The sequence below is a fragment of the Poecilia mexicana genome, unplaced genomic scaffold (genome assembly GCF_051168715.1).
Source record: "Poecilia mexicana isolate PSO_F unplaced genomic scaffold, ASM5116871v1 scaffold_21, whole genome shotgun sequence".
Lineage (NCBI taxonomy): Eukaryota > Metazoa > Chordata > Actinopteri > Cyprinodontiformes > Poeciliidae > Poecilia > Poecilia mexicana.
Window position 1 is genome coordinate 2,751,943 of NW_028263390.1, and position 23,690 is coordinate 2,775,632.

General features: G+C 40.2%; 2 protein-coding genes across 5 annotated transcripts in view; one reads left to right on the forward strand and one right to left on the reverse strand.

Annotated features, from left to right (window-relative positions):
* tab2 (TGF-beta activated kinase 1 (MAP3K7) binding protein 2) overlaps window positions 1–2,729 on the forward strand; it is a 55,985-nt gene extending 53,256 nt beyond the window's left edge. For all 3 annotated transcript variants that reach the window (XM_014968606.2, XM_014968605.2, XM_014968607.2), the window contains one exon: window positions 496–2,729. In XM_014968606.2, coding sequence (XP_014824092.2) covers window positions 496–635 — 140 coding nt within the window. In that variant the 3' untranslated portion in view covers window positions 636–2,729. The remainder of the gene's footprint in view (window positions 1–495) is intronic.
* Window positions 2,730–4,847: 2,118 nt separating this feature from the next.
* On the reverse strand, window positions 4,848–15,452 carry LOC106904320 (putative ribonuclease ZC3H12D). Of its 2 annotated transcripts, none has more exons than XM_014968611.2 (6): window positions 15,302–15,452; window positions 13,905–14,293; window positions 10,142–10,281; window positions 7,561–7,795; window positions 7,358–7,464; window positions 4,848–6,093 (listed from the first exon to the last, which is right to left on the reverse strand). In XM_014968611.2, the coding sequence occupies exons 2-6, from the start codon at window positions 14,195–14,197 to the stop codon at window positions 5,243–5,245; spliced, it is 1,626 nt and encodes a 541-aa protein (XP_014824097.2). In that variant the 5' UTR covers window positions 14,198–14,293; window positions 15,302–15,452; the 3' UTR covers window positions 4,848–5,242. The 2 variants fall into 2 exon arrangements, with proteins under 2 accessions (XP_014824097.2, XP_087858115.1); XM_088001989.1 differs by having other exon boundaries at window positions 13,905–14,355; window positions 15,302–15,396.
* Between the last annotated feature and the right edge of the window lie 8,238 nt (window positions 15,453–23,690).

Sequence of the window (23,690 nt, forward strand, 5' to 3'; positions counted from 1 at the left end):
ACCCTGAGTTTTCCACATATACCGCTTTCTGAAAACTGTTGACAGGACCACTGTTTGTAACAAAACTGCCAAAACTGAACTTTTATAGAAGATGGGTAAAAAGAAAAGCAGATGTCTAGTTTGCAGTTTGCCACAGGGACACAGCAGACATGTAGCAGGAAGTGCTCTGGGAAAATGAGACCCCAACTAGACTAGGACTTCAACTATTAATCAAATTTCATAATTAATACATTATGGAAATAAATATTAACTAATTTAGTAATAGACTAATTATTAACTGGAGTACACAGACTTTAAATGGGTAATTTGCTGAAAAACATATTTGGAGTGGTAATTAAGCTAAAACGGTAAAAAAATATACATACATACAAAAGAAAAAGCTTAGTCTGTAAATATGTTCGACCCAGAAGTACTCAAGTGGCAGTTTGGCTCAAATTCACTATTGGATTTTCAGTGGTGTTGTGTTGACCTCCTTTCCTTTCCCTTTGGTGTCAGACCCAGGAAGTAAGATTGTGAAGCCCAGCACAGATCCAGAGGAGGATGAGGGCAACCATTGGAACTGCACAGCCTGCACCTTCCTCAACCATCCCGCCCTCAACCGCTGTGAACAGTGTGACTTCCCGCGGCACTTCTGAGCCAACGGGGCGCCGCACCGTGCCCTGCCTCCGCACACCCTGACGTCTCGCAGGCTACAGTAGACCAGACTTTTTGAGTTTTCCTTTTGCTTTTGTGCGGCGAAAGAGAAAAACGGACAGCGGGCTGCGGCGGTGAAAACAGCGCAGCCTCTTCTTCCTAGCTATTAATTGTCTTTCCTGTTCTCTGAGGGAGGTGTAAAGCTGTCCACCGAAGGCCTGACTGGACAACAGTGGGATGATACCTCCCCTTAGAGACCGGGACTGTGTCTCGTTGGGCGACGCTTCGCTGCTTCCACTCACAGTATTATGAGCGTGGCCCCGCAGTGACGGCACACGCTCGCACAAACACTCCAGGTGCCGATGTGCCTTTTCCTGATCGTATATCTGAGTTGTTTCTTCCTCCGTGACGGCCTGACCTGATGATGGAACTGAGCTCAGCCGCCGAAGGAAATCCACTTGTGGACTTGAACGTTCGTTTACCTTTTTGTAGAGGATGCCAAAGGGCAAACAGCCAATGTTGCTGCCATGTTTCCATGCTTATTAATGTCTCTCCAGCACCCCCTTTCTGTCTACGTAGTCACGACTCAATGAAAAACAAGTTGCATGCTTTATGTACAGTACATTGAAGCAGAAGCTCTCCTCGAGCTCCTTGCTGTACATAATTTTTAGATTGTGCTTTTAAACCTTTTCTCCTCACACTATGAATCATGTGTATTTCCTGTAATTATAGCTTTATAGACTTTATCAACTATTTTATTTTTGTTTTCCTTAAACAGACAAGCACCATGCTCCATTTTTAAGCTTTTTACTTGATTTGTGTGGGAGCAGAAGCTTTGCAGAAGGAGACGAGCAGAGCCGGTCAAAACCCTCACAGTCATCACGAAGCTACACGTGTCGGTTGGTCCGTTCATCGCTCGTGTATTTGCTGAGTTTCCCGTGTACGATCTGTTGACGTAAGGCGACGGAGGAGGAGTTCTTGTTTTTATTTTTGTTTTTGTTCTTCAGGACATATTGGAGACTTTGTGGGGTTAGGGAAGAAGAGCTGGGTTTAAAAAAAAAAAAAAAAAAGGAAAAAATGACAAACTGCCATCCTATCTGACAACTGGAATGTAGGATTGATGTTTGGGGATAAACTACACCTCAGTGCGAAGAGACTCATTTTGTAACACACCAGGATTGATTTGGAGGAGCTCCTGGAAAACATCTGAAGTTTCCAAGCAGACGTGAGTCTGAGTGGATCTTCTGGTTTCAACCAACTGGTGATGAATTAAAACATCTTTCCTCTGTTTCAATGACCCCTCTGTGACCCTTGTGCCTTATACACAGGTTAGAATTGTTACACAGACAGAACCCCCCACACACACAGATACACACTCCCACACACAATGTAAGCACATGATTGTCCACTGTGTATTCCCTTATTTTTATTGGCTCATTTTATCCTCTTAACCTTTTTATCTAAGAGGGAGCGTCTAAAGTTTACTCAATGTGATTTAAGATATCGTAACCTTGAACTAGTTACTTTTGAGTTTTTCCTTATTTGTGAGCTGGTGCCTTGCATTAGTGCCTTATGAATTTATATTGACAATCTCCTCAGTCAAATTTCAAGTGCCATTTTTTTAAACCAAATTCTTAGTATTATGTAATCCCATTTAGAAGTAGAAGATGATTAATTCTCTCTTTAGCACTTACATCTTTGTTCTTCCTTTTTCCAACCCAAAGAATCCAGTTTTCAGCGTTACCTGCACCTTGGTGTGAAGAGGCAGTTCATTCATGTTTTATTAAATGGAGGAAAGTCATTTTTTGGATATCTAAAGGTTTTTTTTTTTTTTTTTAGCTGGGAAAACTGTCTTTGTAACAGATAAGTTATTTGTAAAAATAAAAAAAAATCTATTCTGAATGTTGTTTGTGTGCCTTCAGAATGCTCTTCCCACTAGATGGCAGTAGAGCTCAATTACTGTTGAGTAATTGAAGTCGCTTTTTGACTGTGGTTCCAGCTAATGAAAACCAAAAGTTCTGTTTTTCAGGAAATTAGAAAATTGTATAAGTCCAATTTGAAAAATAAAAATGAATAGATGGAATTAATTTAATTAACATTTGTATTTCAGTGTTTATTGACTGTCATACAGTAGAAATAAGAATAACGGTAATACTAAAATGACAAAGGAGTGGGTAGATGTATAAACTTATTAGAGCCCATCCCTACTCCAGCAATGTCATTATTATGATCTCTTCCTGTTTCTAAGTATTGTAGCAGTAAGCTTTCATCCTTCTCTGGTTCTTTATTAAGATAGAAAATGCTGTGTTGATCCCCAAGGGGACTTTGCTCATGTGCTGACAGCTACTCCATCCAAAGTGTTAAATATTGGTAAACACAAATATGACCATAAGCAATATAAAATGTATGTAAGAATATTTTTTTTCAGTGATTTAAGTAACTACATTTAAAATAAAGCTAACACTTTATTTGAAGGGGGTTGAATAAGACTGACATGACACTGTCATAAACATGACATAACACCTGTCATGAACATGAATAATCCTTCATGAATATTTATGACTGTCATAAAGTGTCATTCGGAAAATGACACTTTTAATACAAAGTTGACATTATTCAAAATGTCTTTGTTATGACAGCTTGACATTAACCAAGAAATCATTACTGATATAAATTTGTTATAAAAGTATTAATGATTGCACTTTAAAAATTAGGTAACTTTATGTTATTAAAGGTAAGGTTTAATCAGTAATGATTTCTTGGTTAATGTCAAGTTGTCATAACAAAGACATTTTGAATAATGTCAACTTTGTATTAAAAGTGTCATAATTTTCCGAATGACACTTTAAGACAACAGTCATAAATATTCATGAAGGCTTATTCATGTTTATGACAGTGTTATGTCAGTCTTATTCAACCCTCTTCAAATAAAGTGTTACCAAAATAAATATATAAAACAGATGCATAAAATGACAGCAGCTTTCACAGTTTTGTTGTGTGTCTTTCGTACACAATGACATGAAAAGAAATTCAGATTCATAAAGCTTGTCGGCAGAAAGATACGGAAGCGCATTAAAACGAGATACGTATCTCGTTATAACGAGATAGCGATCGAAAAAATTTTTTTACTGCGTGATAGCAATGCGCTTCCGTAGAAAGATGCAACATTAGAACAATTGGCTTTTTTAGCAGTGATCTTTGTTGGCTTGTTCCCTTGGCAGAAGTGATGGCAGTGAGGGCCACAGCAATTATGCATAAATATGTTTTTATGTAATATTCTGAGTAATATTAATAATTAGAAATATATCAATTTATATATTGCGTATCTGTATGAGATTCTCTGGAGTGAATTAATGAAACGTCATTCTGTATCACGTTAAGATTTCCTGTTGTGCAACTGTGACTCAGTGGGAAAGTCTTCACCGACTCCTGTGCGTGCTGATGGGCACTTTACCACATGTTGAGTAACTTAGATGAGAAACCTGAAGTCACAAGAACAACTAAACAGCAATTTAAAGTCATTATGCAGTGTTGTCTTATGGGTTTATTGGAACACTTAATCTTTTAAAGGGGCAGTATTATGTGTTTGCCAGCTACACAGTGCCATTTTAACGCTCAAAGAACTGTTAATTTCAGTTATTTAAAAAATACTGTATATATCAAATATAGCTTAAAAGAAATGTTACTTTGCAATTTAGGATTAAAATTAGGCCTCTGTCTCTTTAAAAACTCCTGCTCTTTCTGAAACTCTGGCTTCAAGAAGTCATCACAACACTCCTCTATTGACCCTACAGTAATGTTTTAACCAGCGTTGCTCTGAGAAATAGCTCCTACAGTGAGCTCAGCAGACATACAGTTCCACCAGGTGTTTGCTAATTGCTGCTGGCTAGTCTGAAGGAGCTGAGGGGGGTGCTGCTCTGTGAGGCAGAAGTTTGGAAACTGCAACATGATGCTGGATCCACCCAGGCGTTTTGCACCACTCAGTGGTTGCCATGGAGATAAAAGGATTTCTCAAACATGTATGAAAGAATCAAAGCAACCCCCTAGGTATTTATTTGATGAAAGAATGGCGTTATAACATGATGTAAAGCTTAATTAAGTCGACTTTACATTCTACTGCCCCTTTTAAAGGGCTATGCCACGGTGGCCACCAGGAGGCGCCACTCTTCGTCATAAACTAATTGGCATACTCAACACAAAAATCAAACACCGACTTCTTTACAAAGTTTTTATTCAAAATGTGCAACAAAACCACAATGTTTCACAGTTAATATCGGGACAGTCTTTACAAAAGTACAGTCTATAGTGTTCCTCATTTTGAGGCAACATGAAAAAACAACACATGTTGCTTTAATAAACATTTGTCAACGCTACAATAAGTAGCTGGAATGGAGCTAAGTGCATTGCACTTCTGTAATAGGATAAAGGAATAGCCAACATTGTAGTTTTATCAGACCAACTTCCTTCTTAATGCTTAAAATAATGCATTTGACACATTTCATAACAAATAAAAATTCTCTTAAGGAAATGTTCACTTTGGTTTCACTATTTCCGGGATGAGAACTCCAGTGTGGGCTCGATTTGAAGGCACCAACAGAGGTTTGGCAGTCTAGAAGGACATGTTGCTGGTCCTGTAGTTTTGGATGAGTCCGATCAGTTCCAGCACGTCTGAGACATGGGGGTTGGCGTTCAGGACCTGCTCCACCATGCTCTGAGGGAAGAGCGTGCTCAGCTGGCTTCGCAGGTCGTTCCTCTGCTCACTGGACACGCTTCTGCTCTGGCTGATGGGGGCGCTGGGCTGCTGCCCCCAGGGGTCCCGGGGCAGGCTGTGGCTATGCTGGTACTGCATGTCTGAGAAATGAGAAGTCTGTTCCCCCCTGTGTGCAGGCACAGCGGGGCAGGAACTCCACACCGGCTGGTGCTGCTGCTGGTGGTGGTGGTGGTGGTGATGGTTGGCCGGGTTCTGGTGGCCACACCTGCACTGGCTGTACATGTGACTCTCACAGGGCATAGAGCCATTTTGGGGTGGGTAGTAACTGTGTCCATTGGGTGAAAGCCTCAGGCTGTTCCCGGAGTATGAGCTGGACATTTGGTAACTGCCTCTGCCACTGCTGTAGCTGGTCATTGGGGGCTCCAGGCTGTAGGGTATGTCCTGGATGCTGAGCCTGGACATGGAGCTACCCATGGAGCTAAAGGCCTCGTCTGCATCGGAGCTTGAGTACTGGTAAAAAAGAGGACTCTTGTTTTGCTGGCTTCTTAGGTTATTGCTCTCCCTGTAACAGATGGAGGGGTCGCTGTGAGTCAGGTCGTCTCTGCTTCCGTAGGGAGGGGTGGGTGGAGTGTATCTTTGTTCAGGTTGATGTGCCAGAGCCCTCAGTTCATCTGCTACAGCCAGCTGTGACTGGTTCACCCTCTCTGGATGGTAGAACTTGCACTTTATCCCATAAGTACATTTCTTTCCTGGAAAACCAAACAAACAGGGAAATCTATTCATTTTGAGTTCCACAGGGAAACTACACAGCATACCACCGTCGCTACTGTCTCTGATAAACAAAAGAAATCTCAAACTTGTCCTCATCCTTCAGTTCCAGGGTTCTATTACTCAGAATTCGAAACTTGAATTTTCAGACACTTTAAGTCAAAGTTAGTTGTTTTCCAGTTACAAGTTTGAACGTCAGTGAACAAGAAAACAACTTGTTACAAGCTAATAATGCATTTTAGATTTTCGAGCACAACAGCACCATGTTCACTGAGGACTGTATGAAAAAATAAATGAATTCCTGACCATCAACAGTGCAAATAAACAGTTTTTGACCGTTTTCTGTGCACAACAGCCATATTGGATTTTGAGTTCAGGGTTCATTAACCCCTATTTTTCCCACTTGGAATTTCAACCTCTGAAGGGCCTTTCTGTTAATTGTTGTATAAAAATGTCAACTTTTAAATAACAAGAGGACATTTTCTGTTAGATTACAAAGTACATTTTTCTTTTCTGTTTTGTTTTTATGTTCATTGCACAAATCAAAAAGGTTCAGGTTTTCTAACGGATCTGTTTCAAATTGTCCAGATGGTGTACTTAAAAATATGTTTCTTAAATGAGGTGTTTGCTAAAAAGCTAGAAAATGTTTTCTATTTACAATGAAGACCCTCCAGGTTTAGCCTCAATATTTTCTATTTTTAGTTTAGAGGAGCACATCTCCACAACCTTAATATTTGACAATATGATCTGTTAGGCAGAGAAAAAAAGTATTAGCTTTTATTTGCCCACTTGGTAGTACTTATGTCTAGGTAGGATAAACTCCATTTGCATGTTAACAGATGATAATCTATCTCTGGGATGCAGTTAGCTGCTAGCTTGCAGGCGGTTGTCAGTCTCTGCAGGTCTAACCTGTGGTACAGTTTAACCTGAAGCGAAATGAAAGTTGCTGCTTTAACTGGATGTTTGGTTTTTGTCCCTTTTGCTGCGAAAAGTTAATGAAGTCTGAGTGGAAACACGTGGAGGCGTTTTGTCTGCATGCATCCCTGGAGAGTGAACATTTTTGCTCATCAGAAATGTTCCATCTAACATTGATGAAACTAACATCTTTCTACATGAATGATTAACTTCTAAGATGTTGATCACACGTATCATCTATTTTTGCTGCTTGTTACAGTATTGGTTTCTATTTTGCTTCTGTGCCATGGGGCAGAACAAGTGATTATTAATAAAGTGATGGGAACTTACCGTATGGACAGTGCTGCTGCTTGTTGTCCTGTGTCCATGGCTTCTTCCTGAGGAAGTCATCAATGGTGGGACCGTTTCTACCCAGGGGATCATCCGGAGGCATGAACCTGCACAGCAGCACACGGATAAATTAGGTTAGTGGCTGTTGGGGAAGAAGAACCCAGACCCAAGGCAGGCAGTTGGGACAACTGAGGAAGCCTTACTTGTCATTGGCAAATGTGTACATTAGGAGCCTCTCTTCAATAAACTTTTTCCACTGGGGATTCTCCGTCTGCAGGTCACGGTAGTTGTCGTTGGACACGATGATTCCGTCATATTCAACTGCCAGCTTGATGATGTAGCGGTCATCATAACACACCACCCTCTTGCCATTGACACAGCGGGACGGTGTGTACACCAGGATCTTTCTCCTCTCCAGTTCATGGAGAATATGTTGCTCTATGGGACACAAGACAATGCAGTTTAGTACAATGATAGAGCTGTTTACAAATCTTCTCTTTGGTAAAGAACCTCTTATATGTTATCTTCATATTTAAGTGGCAAAGCAGCTACTATAACCATAACCCGGTTGATGATCAGACCAGGTTTGGATGAGCGCTCTGGCTGTTCTTTCTGCTCCAGATGTTTTAGACTTACACCCTTCGTAGTGTTTGAATGATGTTTTATGCCATTTCAGCAGCTGAGATGCATTTGAAAGATTTTCCTTGCCTTTGTGATCTTGATAATTACAAATGGCTCTTCTAAGTCAGTTATTCCAACTTTTTAAAAAGTAGATTTTAAAAATCCTAATGGTAGAGAACCACAATTGCAGTGTAGTGAAGATAGGCTTATCATGTATCCATACAGGAAGATAAACATCAGCATTTCTCACGTATCGACAAGATCACTGGGAGGTTTCTACAGGATTTGTTCTGGCATGAAGCAGAGGCTACCTTGAAAACATTAGCAACCAGCTATTTCTGGAGCTGCCTGTGTAAATGGTTAAAGATTGGTATTTTGGCCTTCACACAGTATTTGGTAATGTTGCTGTTTCTTCATGTTCCAGCTGTCATATTTGGTTGCTAGATCTGAGCTATTGTTAACACGTTTAAGCACCTGCTGTACATTTGACTCTCTGAAGCAGGAGACCTAAACCTTGCTGTTCACACAGGCCTTCACTACTTGTTTAGACAGCGACCGTCAGAACAGGAAATATCAAAGGTGTAGAGTTACCTCCTGCACTACTTCTTTGTAAGCTCCTGATGAGCACTTTCCTGGAACAAGTTAAGGTTTGTAGGGATGATCCAACACAAACAACATATTGGATATCATTTAGGTGAACCCACTTCCTCGTTCTGCATGGAGTTTGGATCCTGCTTCACTTCGGTCACTAACGTTCAGTGGAAGTCGCTGAGGGAGCTTTAACCAGCAAAAGCTGCCAAACGGGATGAATGCAACAGAAAGGATGGCAGGATGGGAATTTACCTGCACTAATCAGTTATATGCCTCAGTGGAATATTGCATGCCTTGACAGTTCCAAAGACTACAACTTACTTCCTTGATTTGTCTAACTTCAATTTCTTGCTAAAGTTGCTGCTGCCTCAACATGCTAAATGAGAAAAAAGACTTTGACTGTTGTACTATGCAAATGAATCACCTTGCTTTGCCTCCTTTCCAGTAAGCTTCATCGTTTGCTTTGATGTGGCAGTTCACCATGAAAGTGCACTGTTTTCCACTCGTGTCGAACAATAATACCAAAAAAAGAAAACTGTACAAAACAAGTTGTTTTTCTAATTTTACAAGTTTTGAGTTTCGAGTCATGTGAGTCAGAGTTTCAGGTTGGTATCTTGAGACCTTTAGCTTGGTTCTCATCTAGAGGTTCAGACATCTGCATACATGAGTTAATCCCCATCAGGATGGTAAGTGCCATTTTAAATGGGTAAGTTTGCAACTTCTTCCCTGAGTCCAAAGACATGACTGTCAGGTTCACTGGTTTCTCTAAATTGACCTTAGATCTGACTGTGTGTGCCTTGTGTTTCCCTATGATGGACTGGTGACCTGTCCAGTGTGTACCCTGCCTCTTGCCCAATAACCGCTAAAGATGGGCCCCTGTGGCCCTGTGAGAACCAACGGGTAGAGACAATGGACATGTGGATGTTGATACACAGAAAGGACTAAGAGCTAAAAAGTAAATTTTTCTCATTAGATCATTAAGTCTAATCAGAAGTATTTGTAGAAGTCCATCCATACTTTCATCCATTCATTGTCTTCCACTTATCTGAAGATGACTGGAAAATTAATTGTCCCCCCACTCATAAATCAAGTCACCAAGGTTCTTGAATTGTTCTACTCTAGGTAGGTACCCTTTTGACTGTAGCATCAGAGATTGGTTCTAAGTGTAATTTGTCTTTTCAAAAAGGAAAACAACAAAATCTCTGAGATCCACCCATCAGTCGAAAAGGAGCATAACCCTGCCTGACTGAGCTCTGAGGTCTGCGTGCAAACTAAAGGTCACTCTGTAGTCAAGCATCGGTCACTCAGCTTGATTCAGAAAGCCAGGGGACGTTAGCAAGGGCCACTAATGCAACCCACTGGTTCTTATGAAGACCTTCACTGCAGATGTGTGATATGAGGCCCATCTGCAGCCCTAAGCCTGCTGAGTTCACACAAATCAAAGTGTTTCATCCTGCGCAGCAGAGCCACAATACTAAACCCTCCAGTCACCTTGCAGGGATTTCTAGAATGAACAGTGGCATTTCCCTCCCAGTGTGACAAAGTGACTGTAGCGCATTCAGGTAATCTTACCCGTGATGGGCGCCTCAGGCCGTGCCTGCTCCTTCCTCCACAGGGGCACAAACACGGTGATGTGACGTAACCCTTTGTCCCAAAACCAGTTCACCGCCAGCTGGAGGCCTTGGCACGAAAACACCTTCTTGTCACCATGGCTATGGAGACAAAAGTCAGTGTCAACAAAAAGAAATCTACTTCTGCTTTTGCATTTCCTTATACGTTAGACACACACACACACACACACACACACACACACACACACACACACACACACACACACACACACACCTCCTCTCCCACTTTCAGGAAGCTGATGGTGTTGTAAGACATGTGCTTCAGAGTTCTGTCCATGCTCATAGCTGGGTCACTAGATGCAGAACTGAAACTTTTCATATGTTCTTTCTCTAACTGGGTGCTGCTGACCTATGAGAACTAAAACTGTTGGCTGATTCAGTGGTGGTGCCTTTTATAACTGACAACATGCCTGTTTTTTTAAAAGACATTTACTTCCCCTTACTGGTGTAACTGTGAATAAGACATTTCGTAACAATCATGTCGGATACAAACTCATGACAAATGGATGGAATTTGTCTTGTCTTAGATTTATTGATTTGTTTGAAGTTCTTGACATTTGGGAAAACAAATTCTGAAGGGTATTTTTAAAGGGAAAAAAAAATATTCATATTGATTAATGTTGTAGTTTTATATATTATTGCTACCTGATAATATTTACCCAGAACAGTAACACATATGCACTTTATTTAGTCCTAGTGAAACTCCTAAAATCTTTGCACAGGTTTGCCACAACACAGGGGGAGTCGTTCAGTTTTTAGCAATTTAACATCTTGACTCTTGAACCTCAGTGGCAGAAGTGTTACCAAGCGCAGACTACTGAGCAGGTAAATGAGATCATTTTGTTGACAGGAGACATTGTCTCTGCAAACATGCTCATGGGTATCTGTTCACATGTGTGTGCGCGTGGGAGTTTCCCTTTTTTTCCATAAGCAGGAAGTGGTGAGCTACTTTCCATACAACAGGTAAAAAGATAATGACTGACACGAGTTACTTGTGGCTCACCCAGATGGGTTACCTGATAGTCTGTTTCTTCAAACCATTATGACTTCTAACACTATTAAAAATCCTAATAGTTTCTTACTTCTGCTTCCTGTGGCTATTACAATGTCTCATTGCTCTTCCCTCCTTTGATTCCATCAGGTTTGTGTCAGATGAATGTATCATAGAGGTCTAGTCATGATTCAAACAGTATCAATCCAAATTCAGTAACTTTTGTTTTTATAAAGAACTGGATTTTGGTAGCCAATGTCACATTTGTGACATCCTTTAGCTAAGTTACTGAGGCTAAACTAACCTTCTCCTTCATTATACTTGGAATTTCATTTTAAGCTGATGATAGTTGTTTTGGAGCCTTTTTGGAGGAAGAATGAACTTAGCCTAGCAAAGATGGTAGCTAAAATGTAACTTGTTCCATCTCCTGTGTTTTTGGTTTTTGTTTCAAATTACTTCCTGTACTATTTATACATTTAGTTCTGGTGTGGCATTCTCAGAGCTTTGGGAAATTCTTGTTTTAAATGCTTCATTGACAAACATGCTGTTGTTAGCATCTTTTCCTCATTGGTTCCCAGCAGGAAAACTACAGTAATTTGATTAGGTACGATTATTAGGACACTTCTAAATATGGAACTTAAAAGCTTTCAAGTTAGCTTAAAACGTTTAGAAAGTTTTTAGTGCAACAGTGTGAGGTGCTAGCTTCAGTACAGTTAGCTCAGGTTTGCCTTTTTAAAGGAGGAAAGAATAAAATGTATGTTTTTTGAGCATTAGCTCAAAGTATTCTTTTCCAGTGGGGAAACTTTTACCTACAAACATTCACATCGTTTTAATTACAGATGTGTCTGTGAGGTACAAGTGAGTTGTGCTGATTCCTTCTGCAGCTTTGTGGGTGAGCATGACAAAAGTGTGAGACAGTCAGATGTAAGTTACTACTGAAGGTGGGACTGAGACTGAAAACAAGTTGGCATTTACCAAGTAAGACTCAACTGCGATTTGAACCGTGTTGCATCATTGGAACTGGAAGATGTGACCTTTCTTTTAGGTTTGAGCCAAAAACCTTTTTTAGTTTCTGATAAGTTACCCAATTTAAAGGAATTATTTTTGCCATTCGGATCTTTCTGGGTAACGACTCAGTTATCTGGAATAACTGAACGAGTATCTAACATCCGTGAGGTGGCATAAACCTCTCTCTCCTTTACCTGGCAAAAACGTCAGAGCAAATAGTTTGGTTTTCTTCCTCTTTGGACTCACTCCATGTCCTTACAGGAACTTGTGTTGTAAAAACATCCCTCCTTTATCTTCTAATTTAAATTCATAACGTTTCCGCCATCTTCTCACTAAGCCATCTGTTTTAATTTAGAACTTCCTGATCCATTAATGTAGGTCGTGAAAATATACCAGCCAAGCAATCATGTCATTAAGCAATTCTCATTGTGTTACACATTCTGTGATGTCTGTTCTAGCACGAATGGGCAACTCCCTCCTTCTTGGCCTCATGTACAACACTGTTCACACAAATAGGAGGAGACCAGAACAAATTTTAACAATATTTCTGGGAAACAGAAGGATTAACAGAAAATTGCATCTTTCATGCTAAAATGCATGTAGTGTCAAAAAACAATAACAATTGTGTGTGTGTGTGTGTGTGTGTGTGTGTGTGTGTGTGTGTGTGTGTGTGTGTGTGTGTGTGTGTGTGTGTGTGTGTGTGTGTGTGTGTGTGTGTGTGTGTGTGTGCGCGCGATTTCACAGAATCTGTTTTGAGTCTAGAATTATTTAATAGAACAGGAGCTGATCAGATTTAAATATTAAATTTAAAGCTGAGTAATTTGTAGTGTTCATCCACATATTTCTATTTACAGAGCATTAACTGCGTAATAACATTGTTGTTCTTCTCAGAATAATGGAAAATCTAAAACCTGAACAAACATTTCAGGTGAAAAGTGAGCAGAAACCAACAACATGTCACACGCTGCTTCTCAAGCACAACCCAGAGTGACACATCATCTGCAAAGAGGAAGTGTTCTCCGATCACAAGCCTGAACTAAAACCACACCAAGCAAAGTTAAAGGTGACAAAAAAATTCACCGAAATATAGTTTCAAGCTAATGCTTCTGAGTGATAATGTTGGATAATTAGTGTAATAGACACAATAGACACAAACCTGCTCTGTATATGTGCATCGACACGCAAGAAAGAATTTTTCCAGGAAGTAAAGGAAGAAAAACATGCTTTCTGGTGCTGAAAATACCAAAAAATCCTTTGCTTGGCTTGAGAATAAGATGGAACTATTTATGTGAAAATAAGTGAGTTTTGAGAATGAGCCTGCTTCCTGTTCTGGTAGAATCACGTTAATGTTCAGAGCACATTTACTACACAGTCTGGTCAACATGATTTATCTTAGAGATCCTACATTTAATCAGTCCTTCATGATCATCAGCAATGTGACGCAACCATGTAGATTAGGTAATACAGCAGTAGATGGGCAATAAAGCACCTGCATTTTCTACAGTAAATACCTAGAACCTCTTTAGTTTCACAGAGAACTTCTCTATATCAATGTTGCAGAGTAAACAAATAGTTTTTGGGCTATAAAGTTAAACTTTCTCAGCAAAGTGAGTTTAATAGTCCAACTGCTGCTGTGTCTTCCTCCACACACTCAATGAAACTCAAGATAAGTGTTTCTAGTGACAGATAAGTGTTGCTGACTCACCTCATGGCCACGTTGCTGCCGTCTATAACCACGGGTCTGAAGCCTGTGTTCGACTCTCTGTCAGGGCCGGTCCTGGCCTTGCTGGGGCCGGGGCTGGGACTGCAGCCTCTGGGCACCAGCTTGGGACTGTTGGGTACGCTGGTACTGCGAGTGTGGCAGGTCTTGATGAGCTCCTCCAGGATGTCGTTGGTCTGGGCATCGTGGTGCAGGCTCTCCAGCACCCTGAGGATGTCGGTGTGAGCGTATCCCAACTTGAGAAAGCGTTCCACTTTGGCGTGCTGCTGGCGGTCCATCGCTCCTAGCTGTTGTCTTTCTCAGGTCTGTCTGTCTTTGGGAATCCCTCGTCTTGCCTCCTTATTCTGGCTGACGCCGGTCTCCAAGGTAACAGCCTGTGTTTTGGAACAGTTGACAGGTGTCAAAGATTGTGGGTGCAGACATAGGAGCTCTGTCACTGAAAACACAGGAAGCACATCTGTGGTTTCTACGGGGTTTTCAGACAATCAGATTGTGGTTGCATGCGCGGCGATATAATCTGCTCTGGTTGCCGCAGCCTCATGACTCCGAACGCAAGCGCCAAAACCGGCTGACGTCACGCTGAGCGAAGAAAGCCCCTCGCGGCCGGAGAGAGGAAGCAAAGGGGTCCACTGTGATCTCTGGTCTAATTTTACCTCCTGACTCACTGAAAACAGCCACCAAAAACATGAATGAATGGAAACAGCGTGAATGGACGTCGAGGCTTTCAAGCCCCCAGTGTTTTCATCACACCCCGGGAACTCCCTAAGGCTCCTACCCAGAGCGGCACCACACTGCTGGGTGACTCAACCCGCAGACTTCAGCTTTCCTGACCCTGAGAAGACACGGCCTCACCTGAAAACACAAACCTGTATGCTACAGCTGAAGACCTGAAGGGTGTGCCTTTAAGAGAAACAGCCAGAGAACAACAGATGACAGTCATTCTTTGGAGCTTTCAATCATTGTCCAGCCTCGTCGATAAACAAGGTAGCCTGACATCTAAAGAATGAGGAAAAAGCTCCAGTCAGATGCAACAGACGGCTGTCTAAAAAGACCAGCTCTCTGTTTTTATCTGCCGTTTCCTTCTCTGTGCTTGCACAATGTTGCTACAAAGTGCACCTAACCACATCCTTTGCCCTCGCTTCACACTCTGTTTGTTTAACTCCTGTTTGTCTCACTCGTCCAACGGTGTGTGTGCCCTTTATGAGGCAGCTTTCAGCTCAGACCACAGTCTGATCCCTAACACCTACCTCCCTCTCTGTGTTCGTCTGAGACGTGACATGACACGTTCGAACCAGTCGAGATTTCTCACAGAAAAAGCAGAGAAACGTCTCCAGCAGAGCAGCGTTGTCACCCAGCTGAACTGGGTCTGTTAGTGGACTTACACGCTCCAGGTGGATCCCTCCTGTGTCCCGGCTGCCGTGTGTGTGTGAGCTGCTCCTGCCTGCCAGCCGTTCTGACAAACACTGCCAGAGTGTGTGAAGCTGCCCTTATTACTCACAGGAGGAAGAGAAAAAATGACCTGTACTTCCTGATCTGGGATCAGTTCCTGACAAGCCTAAGGGATTTTATGTGAACGAACACTTCCTTGTGTGGTGTAATAAATGCTGGATAAATGTGTGCAGCTCCTGGAAGCGTGCCAGAGTTATTCCTTGGCAGGAGATTAAGAAAAATTCACCTTGGTTTCTTATTTCAGTTTTTTTTTTAATATATTTCTACCTTCATATCTGTGAACGGCTTAGAGAGAAACAACATGGTATCTTCAGCTCACTGTAACTGATTTGGTAGCCAAAGTGTGGCAATCAGTTCAATTCAAATTCATTCATTCATTCAAATTTGTCCCGTTCACATAAAAATTCATGAGAGCTAACAGAGAAATTCATGAACAAAGCAAATTTATGAAGAGCCACTGGCTCCTCTTTGCCATTTTATTTTTTTTACTATACTATTTTTTTGCCACAGTTGAATGTTTCAGATCATCCGATTGATTTTAGCGTCCCACAGAGATAATCGGATTCAAAGCAAAAAGCGGTTTTCAAACAGTGACATAAAAATCTACCCAAACCAAGTCAGACCCAATGAGAAAAGTAAGTACATCCCCTGTTTAAATCATGAATGACCTCTTCTTAGACACATTTCACCCTCCACACCAGACCTGCAGTCAAAACATCAGCAAAACAGAACCTGTTAGACAATAGGTGAAACATCTCCAAAGCAACACATCATGCCTCAGTCTGGAGGAATTAAAGTTGGAAAGAAATTTTGAAGCCATTTCTAAAGCTTTGGGACTCCAGAGAGACTCAGAGAGAGCAGATACCCATAAATGGAGAAAACATGGAACAGTGGAGAAACTTCCCAGGCCTAACCAAATTACTCCAAGAGCTTAATGAGAACCCATCCAGGAAGTCACAAAAAACAACGAATACAATCCAAAGCACTACAGGCCTCAGGTAAGGTCAAAGTTCATGATTAAACAAAAAGGAGCAGACAGGCTAAGATGACCTCAAACAGAACTCAAAGGTCTTGATGAAGACTTCTGCGAAAATATTCTGACTGATTGAGACAAGAGAGCGAATGCAGTGTTTCAGAAAGAGAACAGACACGTTGATCATAACACCAGCAGGTAAACATGGCGGTGGCAGTATGATGATCTGGGGCTGCTTTGATGATGCAGGATCTGAACGATGTGTAATTGATTAAATTAAATTCTGCTTTCTGAAACAGATTTTTGTATTTACTCAGGTTATGGTTGTCTTTTGTTAATTTGAAACATTTATGGGACCAAAAAAGTGAAAATTAAATAAATTTGTACAAAGGAGATCTAGCTATATAGCATCGGACATGCATACACATGTTAGACAGCTGAAACTGTGACCTAGAATCACTGCACTGATAAACCACTGACTCAAAGATTTGGTGCCTCTGAGATATTTGGACCTTTTTTATTTGAGTAGCCGTGGAAAAGATAGCATTACATTCTGTCTGACTAATCTGAAAATGTGGTTGAAAAGTGGAAAAAATGTCAAACTCACCTATTGATGTTCCAGTGTGGTTGATGAAATGTGCTAACCCGGTCGGACCAGGACGCCCAAACAGTCAGTAGTATATTGTGACTCTGAAAACAGAGATGGGACGATAATGATGATGAAGATGATGATGAAGCCTGGGGCTCATTAAGTTGCAGTTACTGTAGCACAGAGAGAAAAACTGAGTCAATATTTATTTTGGGCTGTTTCTGTGTTTCACTGTGTCATCTGCCTGGATGTGCCGCGCTATCAGTTCCAATAACTTCACGTTCTCCACAGATGATACACTTGACCTAGTTTTCCTGTCTTTAAATTGTCAGTTTCCTGGACAAAGTCACTGAAGCAGCTGTTGCTGTCTCTAACTAGATAATATGCACTCTGATTTTCGGAGATTGTAACATTAGCTCAGAGTTTATCTGCTGGTTTTCTCCTAAATGAAGCCGCTAATGGAGCAACTGCTGCTTCTAATTCTTTGTTAACACAAAGTGTTTGTTGACAAGTGTTTCTGTTGTCTCCTCCATCCTGAGCTTTGCTGGGCTTTCTTACCAATGGCCATCGTAGGTTGTGTTTCATTGACCATTGAAATGGTCCAGTTGGATGGAAACTGTCTGTGTAAGTGGATTGAAGTAGATTATACAGTCTGGATATTAATCAGAATAGTTTATATTGTGAAGTGCCTGGTCAGTGCTACGTAAATAAATAGAATTAAGTCCATTTAAATTCATTCAGAAATGTGTTGAGCTGTGAAAACTTACCACAGAAATGCTAAAAAGTCAAGTGAATTTATTATTTACTCAGGGCCGGCCTTATATAAGGGTCTTTATCAGAAGTCATGTCAACTCAGGTCACATTTGCTGTGCACAGTACAGACTATGAACCCTTCTGTAGATAACTATATTTAGACACATTGATCATATTGATCAGAATTTTGGTGAGAAAAGGAAAAATGTCTTCAAGAACTCAGCACTGAAGCAGCAACACTATTTTATTAGGCACTGTAGCATATCAGCTAATAGAAATTACTCATTTATTCATAATCTATTCCATTCATATTTTATCACCTCTGTCACAGGCTATTGCAAAATAACCAATCAAGCACTGGTAAGTAAAGTTCCAGGATGAAGGCAACAATGTAGAGCCAACAGAAAAAATATTCCCACAAAGGTTTCAACACAAAAACCATTTCTTATCTGAAGCAGCCAGCTAGCTTAGCTCAGTAGGAAGCTAACAAAGCTAAAAGCTAGCGTCTTCTCGGTTAGTAAAGTAGTTCTGCCTTTCTTCTGGTTAGCAATTATTTTTTATGTTGTTAAATCTGAATAGTATTCAGCTATAATACAACACATTACAGTACAGTCATAACATCTATTCTTGTGTTGGTTTCTAAAGAGGATCACATAGGCTGGGGTTCCAAACCCAGTCTCGAACAAACAAAAACAAATATAGATTTTTGGAGAGTTAAAATATCTTGTTATGTAGTGAGATGTAATATAAAAATGATAAGTCATACCCTGTCATTAGTTTTGAATGTTTTTTTCTGGTACATTCATAGCCTTCATTGCTTCCTCATCAGCCTGACATTTACAATTTGAAAAGGATTTTTGAAAAGGATTTACAAAAGTTACCCCTCAGTCCTGTTTGTGCCCATGTCCAGTTTAAACAGTATTTTTGTTTTGTTTTGTTTTGTTTTGTTTTGTTTTGTTTTGTTTTGTTTTATTTTGTTTTGTTTTGTTTTGTTTTGTTTTGGATATAGTACTGTTTTAACACAATGGAAAACCAGCATCACTGTTTTTGGAAGAGATTATATTTCTACTTGCTAGTTTAATTGGTAGGAGGTACACTAATTAAAATCCACCTATGCTGTTAAATATGTGTTATTACATCATTATTGAAAGTGGCATGTTTAAAATAATATCAGTCATTGAAGCTATTCATTCTGCAAAAAAAAAAAAAGATAGGTCAACCCTTCACTATGGAGGAAGGCGACATATGTACTTACTGGTTTTAATGCACTCAGCCAATTCAGAGTAAAATGGCTTCCAAGTATTGTTGAGAGGAAACTTGTTTAATCAGTGAGCTGGAGAGGGAGGCTCAGCTGTCCTGCTAAGACAAAGAAGAAAACTGAAAACTACAACCTGAATAGATGATCAAAGAAGAAACCTCCACAAAAAGTCCCTATAAAGTATTGCTCTTTTGTTTGTCAGATTATGTCAAGCACATAATTGAAGCTCCAGTTTGTTGTGAAGCACAGAGAATATACTGGAACAGATTGTGCTGTTTTATGGATGAATTTGCGTATGTGGAAAGAAAAGCTATAAATGTTTGCTCATTTTAATACAGCTAATTATTTTAGTATAATTTTGTGACACTAAATGTGAATTATATACGCTTCACTCTCCTTGTTTTTTTCCTTGTTACTTCATCAGTGCTGTTCCCAACGGCTTCATTGTTTGGTCAATTTCCTTGTTAAAAAAAAACTGAAAACTTTTTTTGCCGATCAGGAAGAGGAAAAGAAAACTTCCAGTCATAGGCCTCAAAAGAACAGCAGCTCTATGTTGGATTTTTGGAGATAAGTTGCTGGTTGTGTTATGAATACCATGAACCTGACCCTGACTGCAGCTTCCCATAGGAATCAGTTTCACTATCAGACACGTTGCAAAAGCACAACGTGTCTGATATGATATGCTACTTTGTACTTTCTGTACAAAGTAGCATATCATATTTTTAATTTGTATTTTTTTTTTCAACAAGGTTTTTTCCTCAGGTTTTTTCCAGGTACTCTCTAACTATAGTCAGACATTAATGGAGCCAGCCAGACTGTTTGCCTGAGCAGGCTCAGGGCTAAATATAGACTGACAACGCATTTCAAGCAAGCTCACCAATTCCAGGAAAGAGATAAGAGTTGACTTTCATTTAACACTTTAAAGCTTTAAAGTCACATTCAACTAAAGTTGTATGTCTAAATCAGTGAGATTCTTTTAGATTTCTGGGAATTCGTCCATTCAGAGATAAACTAACAGCACAGATGTGTTGGAATGGGATGGGATGGTTTACCTGAACTGCTTCTACTTCCAGGAACCACAGCTTTTAAAAAGCTCAACGTGCGCTATTGTTGTTCCTCAGTATCAGTGTGACACACAAAGCTATTTCTGACCTGCACACCTACTCACAGCTTAGCATGTGTACATAAAAAGTCACATAGTTAGAGAATCTGCTAGCGTTCTAATGCCAGAATGATGACATAGGAATAAATCTGATACTAAGAAACCTGACCGGCCATGCCTTGTCAGTGTGACACTGCATTTTGATGCTCTCAAGCAGAAAGTTGGGTAAGTTGGGAAAGTTGGGAACTGACTAATAAGGCAGGCCTGTGAAAATCAACCAATAGGACGCTCATTTTCTTTTGATAGATCACTGGACTTCAGGTGTGTCAGTAACAAACAGTGTGGTTGTGCAGACGAGGCTGTCCGGGTCGGGAACATCAGGGTCTTTATTTTGCATAGATGATCTGGTTGTTTTGGCCCTTTAGGGTGTTTTCACACCTGGTAGTCCGGCAGATCCGGTTGGACTGGGGAGCAAAATTGCAACATTTGTTATATTTTCAGCTGCTGCAGTTCAATTTCACACTGAACTGTGTCACACAACTGAATTGTCAAACTAATTGAAAAATGTGTGGTGGTGCTGCACCAAGACCTACTGGAGGAAACGACATGGAAACCTCAGAAGAAGACATCAACTTTCTTCTTCACAAAATGTAAATGAAAACAGTCGCATGAGATTTTTACAGTTGTAGGATTTTTACGTTGGTCTGAATGATAATCAATAATAGTAATAATAAAAATAATAATAAACTTTTGTCTGAATGAGCCAATTCTTCCACCATTCCTAGACACGAGTGTTTGTTTTGGTTGTATCTACCCAGAATGCAATGCTTTATAGTCCACTTCCTGCTTTTGGAGCGGTCTTCAGTCTCTTTGGTGTCCATGTATGCATTCGAACTGCGCCAGAGTTCACTCAGCTGAACAGAGACCCAGGTTTGAAGGTGGACCAGAGTTTGCTTGTTTGGTCCGTATTAGCTTTCGGTTACACATTCACACCTCACCAAACAAACCAGACTGTCTATACAGACGAACTAGAGTCGGACTAACGCGACTGGTTTGACTGCATCCTTAGAGACCTGACCTTTAGCGGACAGGAGCCGTTCACCTCCATGTGAACAACAGCCTTCTGCACCTGGTCTACTGCGATGACAACATCTCTCTGGTTTCTGAGGCAAAGAAACCTGAGCCAAAAAAACTCAGTTCACTCATCTGTCTACATCCAAACCTTCACCTATTGTGACAAGATCCCATATTCTATTAGCTGAAAGGAGTTTCGTCCTCTACTTCAAAGGTTGTATTCTTTGACCTGTAACGTTACTGAGCTTTACTGATGACTCTGAGATATTCCTGAGGGACCTGGTCCGGAAAATCCTCCAGACCTGTGGAGGGAGTTCAGGGTTACTTGTTACTTGTTAGTGAAGCAACACGTGTCTTCATGTGGCTGCAGGCCAACACATCTGCAATGAACAGGGATGAAAGGAAAACAGTGCAATAAGACAAATGAGTAGGACCTCACTACAACACTAATGATCCTCAAGAGTGAAGAACAAATCAGTCCCATGCTGCATGATCTACTGGACCACTGTGAAATTCAAATGAACTGGCTAATGACAGAGTAATGATGACAAACACATTCATTACTTAACAACAAATGTGTTTAATTCCTTTTAAAGCACCTTTTGAAGACCTTTGAAAATAGTTTCAAAGGTCTTCAAAAGGTGCTTTTAAACCTGACAAATGAGACTCACCTGGACTTCTCTAATTTATTGAATCTGACTAATGAACATGTAAGTGTAATGTAGAGAAAATAAAAACTAACGGCAGGTTGTGGAAATGCCAATATGTTTAAATTATTTCCTTGACTATTGTGGCTGTAAGGAGTTGTCTGTGTTCATCAGACAGAGCCTGGGGGAGAAATTGTTTCTGTCTCTGTGTTTTTTACAGATCGTCCATTGAACTTCATGAATGATGGAAAAACCTTTGAGTTTCTCGTGGAAACCATTCAGGATGAATAAATATTTACTGCCACGAAGCGCCTCCCACCTATTTACCCCTGTATGCAGACAAGTCTCTGCCTCACAGAGCAACCCATTCCCCCACTCGGCTCCTCCAGACTAGTGGCAGCAACAATTAGCAAACACCTGGTGAATCATTAGGCAAGACAAGGGAAGTTTATTTATGTAGCACCTTTCAGACAATTCAAAGAGCTTTTAGAAAAAAGTTGCAGACAACATGTAACAAGAAGATAAAAGAAAACCATCCAGCAGATTAAAAATAGACAAATTAAATATATATATTTTTTAAATATAATAAGTGAATATAATTAAAAATTTCCAGAGTGTTGGAGCATAAAAACTGAAAGTTGATTCACCAGAATAATTAGGTTTAATTCTGATGATCTTAAAGGTCTGAGTGGTTGAAGAAGATCACAAATGTAGTCTTGTTTTTTTTTTTTGTTTTTTTATGTAGTGCTTTGCATTAAGATTTTAAATTCTGTTCTTTCAGCCAGTGCAGGGATCTCAGAACTGGACTGATGTGCTTCTCTCTCTGTTTTAGAAAAGACTCTTACAACAGCATTCTGGAGAAGCTGGAGCTGTCTTATTGATTTATTAGATAATCCAGTAAAAAATGGCATTGCAATAATCGAGTCTAGTAAAAATAAAAGCAAACAGAATCTTGTGGGGACATGAGTCATCTAATTTTAGCAATATGATAAAAAATAGACAGTCTGCTGTCTGTCTATGAACTATGTCTCAGTCCAACGCTCCTAAGAATGGTTATAAACAGCATTATGGAGGAGTATTGTGATGACGTGAAGAGTGGAGTGTCCAAAAGAGAAGGAGTTTTTAAAGAGACAGTAGTCCAATTTCAAGGAGACTAATTGTAAAGTCAAATTTCTTTGAGTTATGTTTGATATGTACAGCATTTTCAGAACAACAGAAGGTAACATATTTACTTCACATATTTACTTGATTATGCTATAAAATTTAACTATGTGCCTAGAAAACACATAATAGTCCCTTTAACAAAACTTCATCTGTCCAGGGAGGCAGATAAAATTCTGTATTATAATATCACAAAGAATCCCATTAAAATACACTGAAATGTGCATCTGTAAAAGGTTTTATGGGGCGAATAAATACATTTTCTGGTGTCTTACATTACTTTAAGCACTGCAGTATCTGTAGAAGCAGTAACAGAGCTGAGTTCTGTCCTGCTCAGATTAACCTCAGTTAGTTTTCAAACTGGTTGCAGATTATATGAAACATACTACACAATAACATACTACACATTTAAATAAATACCCAAACTCATCTCCATCAGAATATTTCAACAATTCTGCTTCTAGAGGTTTTATATTACATCTGTGGTGAGGGGGGCGTTGTGCTCTGAGAACCTTGAAGTTGTGAGGGATTGTCTGTGTGTACAGAGTGTGTAATGAAGGTGATTTCCCCACATGTTTAGTCACAGATTTCCACTTTGTTTTGTTCAGGCCTGCAGCACCTTGGCCTGGGTGTGTTTCCAGGCAAAACCTGCTTTTATTTCACAAGAAACACACACTGCTGTGGAGCAGGAGGACATGCACAGCTCAATGTGTTGCTGCTGCTGATTGACTCTCAGGTGTGGATGGAGTGTCTCGTAAGAGAAGC

Excerpts from the sequence above, each read along its gene's own strand:
- LOC106904320 (XM_014968611.2), bottom strand. The coding sequence starts at position 14,197 with ATGGACCGCCAGCAGCACGCCAAAGTGGAACGCTTTCTCAAGTTGGGA. Across the intron at positions 7,796-10,141 it reads GCCTGAGGCGCCCATCACGG|AGCAACATATTCTCCATGAA; the intron begins GTAAGATTACCT and ends TGTGTCCCATAG. Across the intron at positions 7,465-7,560 it reads TACACATTTGCCAATGACAA|GTTCATGCCTCCGGATGATC; the intron begins GTAAGGCTTCCT and ends GCTGCTGTGCAG.